This window comes from Vombatus ursinus, unplaced genomic scaffold, assembly GCF_900497805.2.
Source record: "Vombatus ursinus unplaced genomic scaffold, bare-nosed wombat genome assembly UNPS02014825.1, whole genome shotgun sequence".
NCBI lineage: Eukaryota > Metazoa > Chordata > Mammalia > Diprotodontia > Vombatidae > Vombatus > Vombatus ursinus.
In genome coordinates, this window is record NW_020954603.1 from 1,327,651 (window position 1) to 1,337,055 (window position 9,405).

A 9,405-nucleotide genomic window follows, 5' to 3' on the forward strand; every position below is an offset into this window, starting at 1 on the left:
TCAGGGCCCCTGGAATCCAGACCCCCAGGTATCTGGGCCCTTGGACATCAGGGCCCCTGGAGGCCCAGAACCCTAGACATTAAGACCCCAGGACATCAAGGCCCTTAGACACAGGGACCTCTGGACATCTAGATCCCTGGATATCTAGACCCCTGGACATCAGGCTCCCTGGACATCTGGATCCTGGGATATTCAGACTCCTGGACATTGAGACCCCTGTATAATAGTCCCCTCATATGCACCCTGCCTCCATTTCCAAGCTCATTTCCCTGCAGAAGACCCAGGATACTGGGGTCCTCTGCCCCATTCTGAAGAAAGAGAAGAGGCAGAAATTCATCTCCCATTGACGTCTCACTCCAAGATCATGCCCTGAGCCTCCTGCCCAGTCCACCACTCCCTGCCCCTCCGATCCTACCTTCAGTTTCATTCTGAGAGCAGAAAATGAAAGAGAAGGAATAGCTTAACTTAACAGGCCTTAGACCCTTGTTCTCAGGAGGAAAAAACAATGAGCAAATTTGTCAATGAAGGCCCCACTTATACCTCTATTGCTGAGGCTAATGTGGAACTCAAAAATGCTTCTGCAAATGCAAACATCTTTTCATTTACTCCAGGTTGCTAATGCCTTTATCCCAGGCAGGGCGGAGGAGCATGACTTTGGAATTTGAAGGGACCTTGAAGGCTGTCTAATCCAGCTTCCTAATTTTACAGGAGATGGAACCTCAGAAGCCCCAGCACATGTGAACGTTACAGCTGGGCAGGTGGTTACCTCCTCTATAACTTAGACTCAGAGCTTTCTGGGGCACTGAGAGGATAAGTGACTTGTCCAGGGTCACAGTGCCAGGTTGAGTCAAGGCTGGATGTGAACCTAGGTCTTCCTGATATGAAGGCCAGGCCTTTATCCACTATGCTGGGCTGTCTTACACATTGAAATTTGATGGAGGGAAATGTAAAATCTTATATTTGGGTTTTAAGAAAATCAGCTTTTTAAGTACAAGATGGGGGAGGCATGGTGTGACTGCAATTTGTCTGAAAGGGATATGGGGGTTACTGTGGGCTGCAAGCTCCTTATCAGTCAGTAGCATGACGCAGTTCAACCAAAAAAGCTGGTAGGATCCTAGCCTGCTTTTGGACAGCCAGTTGTAAGGTGGTACAGTAGATAGAGCACCAGGCCTAGAGTCAAGAAGACTCATCTTGGAGTTGGCGGGGTGGTCTCTCTTTCAGATCCACCATCAACGTGTGGACCCAGTGCCACGATGCAGATTTCTGTGAAGACTTTGGTTGGGAAGACCATTAACCTTGAGGTTGAACCGTCTGATACTATTGAAAATGTCAAGGCCAAGATACAAGATAAGGGAGGTATTCCCCCTGATCAACAAAGACTGATTTTTGCGGGCAAGCAACCGGAAGATGGTCGAACTTTGTCTGACTACAGCATTCAGAAGGAGTCTATCATTCATCTTGTTCTGAGGCTTCGTGGTGGTGCCAAGAAGAGAAAGAAGAAGTCTTATACCACTCCCAAAAAGAACAAGCATGAGAGAAAGAAGGTCAAGCTTGCAGTTCTGAAGTACTATAAGGCTGATGAGAATGGCAAGATCAGCCGTCTTCGACGAGAGGGCCCTTCTGTTGGATGTGGTGCTGGGGTCTTTATGGCTAGCCATTTTGACAGACATTATTCTGGCAAGTGCTGTCTAACCTACTGCTTCAACAATCCAGAAGACAAGTAAATGTATATGTGTTAATAAAAAATAATCAACTGATAAAAAAAAAAAAAGAAGGCTCATCTTGCTGAGTTCAAATCTGGCCTCAGACACTTACTTGCTATGTGACCTTGGGTAAGTCACTTCACCCCGTTTGCCTCAGTTTCCTCATATGTAGAATGGGCTGGAGATGGAAATGGCAAACCACTCCAGTGTCTTTGCCAAAAAAACCCCAAATGGAGTCACGAAGAGTCACACAGGACTGAAATGACTGAACAGCAACATAAGAAGGTAGGAATCCCTCTGTCCTCTGCCCTGGACTGGCCACAGCTCGGGGCTTGTGTTCAGCTCTTGGCCCTGCATTTTAGAAAAACTGGAGTGTGGCCAGGGGAAGGCAATCACAATAGGGAAGGGTTCTGAGTTCATCACCCATGAGGACTATGGCATTAGCTCCCATTCAGGGCTTCCCCATCACTGTCAGAATCATCTTTATCACACATGCACGTGGTCTCTCCTCTGCTCTAAACATCATCATGGTCTCCCTTTTGCCCACTGAGTCATGTTTAGATTCACTTTTTTCCCTGGCATTCAAGGCTCTCTGTGATCTGGCAGCATCCGGTCTCGTTCCGTCACTCTCCTGCACACACACTACATGCCAGCCAAGCAGGATGAGTCTGCCTCAGGAAGGTGCCCTGACCATCCTCAATCCCCACTCTGGGCCTCTGCCTAGGTAATTACTTCCTTATGGTGCTTTCTGTCTTTGCCAGTTCCTTTTGATTTAATGCAATCAACATTATTTGAGTGCCTACCACATGCCAGGCACAGAGAAGCCAAAAACAACACAGTTTCTGCCTCTGAGGAACTTATATCCTACTGTTGAATTCCTGTCTGGTCTTTCACGCCCCCAGTCCACTGCCACTGACCCCAGGACACCCCCTCCCCTGGCTCCCCAGGCTTCCAGCATCTTCCCCATTAGATCTCATGTCACACTGTATTTGTCCCTCTTGAATTAGGGAACATTATGTGTACTGTTGTCTGAGTCATGAGGGCAGGGCCTGGGCCAGACCTCATCTATCCCCAAACCCATGTGTCCTCATATTGTAGGCACCATATCTCTTAATAAAGGTTTGTTGAATATCCCTGATGCCAAATCGTGACCTAACCAGGGATAAGATTTCTGCTTGATATTAGGAAGGACTTTCTAACACTCCAAGCTGCATGGGCAGCCTTCTCTAGTAGTGAGCTCCCTGTCATGGGAGATATGCAAATAGAGACTGGGTGGCCACCTACCTGTTGACAGGTTTTTACACTGGAACTGGATGACTTCAAAGGTCCTTTCCAACTGGGGACTCTAGGGCTCTGTTATCTTACATATAAGCAGTTACACCCATGTTTTTCTGGAGAACAATGGTATCTTATGGGTGTGACATGGAGTATGTATGTGGAAAAGGTGAGGGTCAGAGTGACTGACAGAGGCTGGTGATTGTCTCGAGGGGTGTGACCCAAGACAGGAAGGGAGGCAAGAACGGTGCACCAAAGACTACCTGGCTTGTAGTCTGGAAAGAAAAGGGGCTTGCGAATGGCTTTCTGGGGGAGGGAGAGATCTATGGGAGGAGGGGCCAATTCAGCTCCCAGATACCTCCCTACCTGGAACCAGCCCTCACGGAGTCTGCCTTCCCCAGAGACTTGTATCATCCAGCCGGGGTAAGGGAGACAGAGTAACCTGGACGCTAGACATGTGGGACACTGAACCTAGCAGTGTCCTGGGGCCATGCTGTCCATCTGTAACTGACTGACCCACGGGAGCTTTTTCTCTGGTGTGGATGAGAGGTGGCTTCTGACGGCTCCCCCAGCAATACAGACCTTCTGGTAGACCCTACCATGCCAGAGAGACTTTGAGCCAAGGCCTGGAGATAGAGCGGGCCTGTTGTCTGAGATCAGAATCATGGGATCTGAGAGCTGGAAGAGCCCCAACCAGGAAGGAATCTCTGCTGTAACATCCCAGACTAGGGGTTGTCCAGCCTCTGCTTAAAGACCTCCAAAGACGGGGAGCTCACTACCTCCTGAGATAGCCCAATCCACTTTAGTAAGTTCTTCTTGACATCCTGACTAAACTGGCATCTTTGCAACATCCCTGCCCCCTCCGTTTTTCCTAGTTCTGACCTCAGGAATCAAACAGAAAAGGACTGATCCTTCCTCCATATTACAGCCCTTCAAATACCCAAGATGGCACTCATCCCCCTGAGCCTTCTCTTCTCCAGTTTAAACACCCCAAGCTCCCTCGACAGAGACTCTTAAGACATGGGCCCAAGGCTATTCCCCATCCAGGTGGCTGATCGATGTCCTTCTTAAAATGTGGCGCCCAGAAATGAACCTAGCCTTCCAAAGGAGGCCCGATCCCAGCCCTCCTGGCCCTCGGCCCCCTCCGACACATTGTCAAGAGTTGTGACTCCCCCAGGAAGCTATGGCTTTTCCCCCAGCTCATAGAACTAGTGCTACAGAGCACCTTGGAGGCTACTAAGAGGTTGCCTTAGAGAGAATAAGGTGGAGGTCCAAAGAAGAGAAGCAGCTTGAATAACAAGGCGGTGACTAGAAAAGGCAGAATTTGAACCCACATCCTCTGACTCTAGATCCAGCATTCCTCCCACCGCTGGGCTGCATCCCCACACTTGGACTTTGGTTCTCTGGGCTAGATCCTCCTGGTTCCTTTAACAAGCATGGCCTCGGCCATTTCCAGACTTTCTCGGGTTCTCCTTGAGACCCTAAGCTCTTCCTCCCCCATGCCTTCTCCAGCCCTGATGAGGTGGGGAGGAGTGGAGAAACCTCTAGATCCCCAAAGCTAGAAGGAACCTCCAAGTTCACCTAGACTCACTTGCTTCTCAAGGTTGGACCCTTGGGGAGTCACCCAGTGTCTGATGAAACACCTTTAGTGTTAGAGACTCTTACTGGAAAGACCCAACCGGTCCAGTGACCTTGCCAACCAATAGGAAGGCCAGTTACTGGGGGAAAGGGAGTCTTCCTATGCCAGAAAGTGAGAAGGGCCTGCATCAACACTGCTTGAACAGGTCACAGGGAGATCCCATTCCCCAGAGAGGGAGCTGGGCTGGGTGGGGACAGGGTTGAGGCCCCACAAGCCGTTATGCCTGGGCTATCTTTCCTTAGTGGACTGCCTTCCTCCCCACCCCCAGCAGAATGAGGTCAGGGACACCTCAGCAAAAGGGTGGGTCAGAGAAACTCGGCCTACAGCCAGAGGCCCAGCTTCTGGACAGAGGAGATAAGAGGAGGAGGAGAACGCCATCACTGTGTTCATTCCTCTAAGCAGCCCCAGTCCTCCCCCTCCAGGACTCAGTCTCCTACTCAGGGACTGTCATTTGGAAGGGAGTTCCTTAGAGGCCAAGAGCTGCCTCCCCATGTGGGCTCCCCAGGGCAGGGCTGTGCCTGTCCTCCTCTTTCCCTCTCCACGGGGCTTCCCGACGCCCCCAGCCTTTGCCTCCCTCCCACCACAGGCCAGGGCACTCACCCACTTGGGTGGGGAAGACGTCTTCATTGTTGATGAGCCCCTCGATCCAGTCCATGAGCAGCGCCATGTAGCGGGGTGCGGGCAGTTTGGCCGGCCGGCGGTACTGATGCTCATCCTGCCAGCGGTACTCGTAGCGTGGGCCGCCCGACATCACAGGGCAGCTGGCCTCCGTGCAGCACTCTCCCATCGTCCCGTAGATGAGGTTGATGCGGTTGAAGAAGTCCACCACGTGCACGGCCAGCCAGTCATTGATGCTCTCCCCAGGCGGCAAGCGCACCACGGCCCGCAGGTCCAGGCCCGACTTCAGCGAGGCCTGCGCCTTCTTGTAGAGCTCAAAGCGTTCGGTTCCTGGCTCAAAGCGCTTCCGGGGCCGGAACGTCTTGTCCTTGTTGAACACCTGTTTCAGGCACAAAGCCATGGCTGGGTGGCTGAAGCAGCTCGGGCCTGCGAGAACAGAAGGAGCTGTGAGTGGCCAGCCCCCTGCCCTCAGGACACCCCGGCCACCACTCAAGATACTTACTGTGTGGCCCCGGACAAAGATTTCATAACTCGGTTGGGCCTCAGTTTCCTCATCTGTAAAACGAGGGGGTTGAGAATGATGGTCTTTAAGATCCCGACCATTTCTGGATCTATAAGCCTAGGTTACTGTTTCTGCCTTTTTTCACACTGTTCCTGAAACCTGGAACATCTGCCTCCCCCCATCCCCCATATTGAAATCCTACCCATCCTTCCCTGGCCAACCCAAATTCCACTTCCCACAGGAAGCTTTCTTGATAGAATCCACACTTGGCATTCGTCAAGGACCTCCTACGTGCCGAGCAGTCATAGCCTGCCCCACTCGGACCTCCCCCGGCAGCTTCCTGAGCCCTCGCTGATGCCCCCGGCATGTCATCTGGAGCACTGGAGTTCTCGGTAGAGGCCAGGCAGACCTTGCTAGAAGCTGGGCTCCATGAGGGGAGGGGCTGGTCTGGCTTCAATGGAAACTGGGCATCTCCCCCCCAGACCCTACCACAGTCATGGGCTCAATGCCTTCTCCATTTTTCCTGTGCTCTATTAGGGCCAAGGACCAGGCCCGTGGCCAGCCACCCTCAATGCAGACATTCCTGGCACTGCTCTACAGAGACACTGGGCATCGTCTTCCTTCGAAAACAAGAACTTTCTCTCAGCTCTGCTAGCAGGACAGTCCTGAGGCAGGGGGCTGGACACGATGGCCTTGTTGACCACAGCTGCCCTGTGCTTTGTGTTGGTTGGCAATGGGATACTTCCTCCTGGATATCCCGTCATCCATTCCGGCCTGGGGATTCCCAGGGCATGGGGGAGGGACGTTTCTGCCCAAAAAACTCTTTCCGGTTTTTCTGGCTGAAAGAAGAAAGAGCCCAGCAGGATGTGTGGGCTGCAGGCTGGGGAGGTGGGGAGGAAAAGAGGAGGGGCCCCCTCAGAGGACTGACAGGAGCAGCCACAGAGGGGGAGGACTAAGTAGGTTGTGGGGCGGGCAAGGATGGGCTTCCTCACCCAGGAAGACTCTAATTCAGCAAATGTGTGGCCAAGCTCTGCTAGGCTCTGGGGAGCGAGAAGAGGAATCAGGCATCACCCACCCCTGCCAAGGATGCTGCTGGCTGGCTGGACAAGGAAGGATACCAGTAACCATCTGCTTATATCCAGAACTGGAGGAGAGAGAACCCAGATACTGTGGGGTACAGCCTTAGGAGACCTTCCAGAAGAAATGGCCACCTAGTCCTAGAATCCTTGATGTACATCCCCAACAAGTGATTATTCAGCAACGCTTGAAGACCCCAAAGGAGAGGGACCTCCCATCTCTCCATCCCTTTGGAGAGAGCTCTCATTGTGGGGAAAATTTTCCTGTCTGTCCCCCTGTTTCTGGTTCTGACTCTGGGGCCAAGGAGAACAACACTCATCCCTCTTCCCCTGGCAGATCTCCAGATACTTGAAGGCATCGCTCACGTGCCCCCTGAGTCTCCTCTTTTCCAGGTGAAACAGTTCCAGTTCCTTCAACTGAGACACCTATTTCAGGAGGCCTTACCCCGGAGACTAGTGAAACAGGTGTGGAAGATTCATGCCCTTCACCTTCCCGGTGTGGCCCTCGTCTAGACACTCCACCTTATCTGTGGTGCCCAGAACCGAACACAAGCTTCTATTCGTAGCCTGACCAGAGGGACTCTTCCCTCTTCTGTCCCACTTTAATAAAGCCTGACATCACCTTCACTTTCTTGGCTGGTATACCACATTGCTGACTCATAGGCAGAATCCTGATAAGCCACGGACCCTGCCCTCGCTCTTACCCCCTTTAACACTGTACTCTTTCGACACCTGCAGATTCAATCTGTCCAGTAGTCATTACTGAGCATGGACAGGGAACTTTTTCTGTAGCTCTTGCAGGGCTGGCGTATCATCTACTACTCTCTGTGGGGGTGGACGGGCTGGCACGGGTGTCCCGTGTCTCCGTAGAAGCTTTATGTAGACACATCTGCTGACTCTGGGTCTGGACGGTTCACTGCCTTTACGTGTCAAAGGCTGACCCATTCAAGTACGGCTCTTTGTAGTCCCCCTCCCATCCCCCACCCTCTATTCCTGGGCAGAGAGAGGTGCAGAGGGGGCCCAGGGAGGAGGCAGAGCCAGTCCACGCTGATCAAAATCCAAGCCCCCATTGCCCTGCGAACTTGACCATCCCTGGCCTTCCACACTGAAGTCTTCCGGGGAAGGGACCTTGAAAACTCTTCACAACCTGGTTCTTTCCTCCCTTTCTAATCTTACACATTACTGCCTCCCACATACACAACCACCCAGCTACAATGGCATTCTTCTTGTTCCTCAAAGGCAACACTCCATTTCTCATCTCCTTGCCTTTATTTGTACTGGCTGTCCCTCATGCTTGGGGTGCCTTCCCTCCTCACCTAGGCATCCTAGTTTCCTTCAAGACTCCACTCAAGTCTTACCTTCTGCAGGAGGTTTCTCCTAGAACCTTGACTGCTAGCTTCCCTGCTTAGATTACCTTCCATCCAACCTGAATCTTCTATGTACCTAGCGATTTACTTGTTGTTTCCCTTATTAGAATGTAAGCTCCTGGAGGGCAGAGATGATGTTTTTGCCTTTTTTTTTTGGTATCCCCAGTGCTTGGCACAGTTCCTGGCATACAGTAGGTGCTTGTTAGTCCAGAGCATATCTTTTCCATTCTAATTCTGTGCCTTCCAACTCAAAGGACATGGAATAAGAGCTAAAAGCAGTTGACGTATTGGCAGATGTCCAGGGGTCCAGACCAGAGAGGACTGAGGAGGGAAAGGAAGTAGCATTGAAGGTCCTTCACAATTGGGTTCCAGTCTGACTTTCCAGCCTTGTTTCCCTTCACACACTCTGCATTCTAATCAAACAACCAGCTTTCCCCAAACCTGACCCTACCCCTACCACCTGCGTGTATCCAAACGGGCTGGTGGTCATGCCTGGATTACATTCCTCCCCCTCAAATCTCCTTTTGGAAGTTTGGGGGTTCGGCCCAGGTTCCTCTGAAGAGTCTGTTCTCCTCCCTGAGGCCTCTTCTCCAGAGGATGTTGGGGAGATAGGCAGAAGGATGTGTCTGACTCATGGAAGCCCTCCTGGCTTCCATCAATGTAGACACTGTGGGGGTTGGTCAGGGCTCAGCTCACTTTGCTCCTTCCTTTCTGAGGAGGGGCCCACAGGGCAAGGCCGTCCCAGGCTGAATGGGACAGGGGTGTGGAAACCCTCAGGCTGGTCACTCCCAAGGGAGCCCTCCCAGAGAGCCAAGCCCTCAAAATCTGGTTGTGGTGTTTTTTCTTCTTTCTGCAGGGTCCTAGTGATTCCAGCTGGGGGTGGGTGGGTTTGATCCTCTCATACCTTAGCGTACAGGGCCCTTAGAAATGGCCTTGTCTGGCCCCTTCTGAAGGCACACAAAGACTAAATACTCAGGGTCATCCCACTGATAGACTAGTGATTTTCCTTGAAACAGAGACCTTCAGCAATGCTGACAAGGCACTTTCTGAGACAGCACAATCATTCTGGCTTTCCTGAGGAGTATGGCTGGGGTTGGTGGGGCTGGCTGGGCTTGAAGCCAGCTCACTGGTCCATTCCGCTGCACTGCCTCTCCAAGAGTCCGCCTCTGTCTGTGTCACACACACACACACACACACACACACACACACACACACACACACACAC

At 52.0% G+C, this 9,405-nt stretch overlaps 1 protein-coding gene and 1 pseudogene across 2 annotated transcripts in view; one reads left to right on the plus strand and one right to left on the minus strand.

Moving 5' to 3' along the window:
* MOB3C (MOB kinase activator 3C) overlaps positions 1-9,405 on the minus strand; it is a 15,636-nt gene that overhangs the window by 3,034 nt on the left and 3,197 nt on the right. The window contains exons 2-3 of one of the 2 annotated variants that reach the window (XM_027838111.1): positions 5,738-5,790; positions 5,218-5,661 (exon numbers count right to left, since the gene is read on the minus strand). In XM_027838111.1, coding sequence (XP_027693912.1) covers positions 5,218-5,635 — 418 coding nt within the window. In that variant the 5' untranslated portion in view covers positions 5,636-5,661; positions 5,738-5,790. The remainder of the gene's footprint in view (positions 1-5,217; positions 5,662-5,737; positions 5,791-9,405) is intronic. The other variant, XM_027838110.1, reaches the window with a different exon arrangement.
* LOC114024890 lies at positions 408-1,732 on the plus strand (annotated as a pseudogene).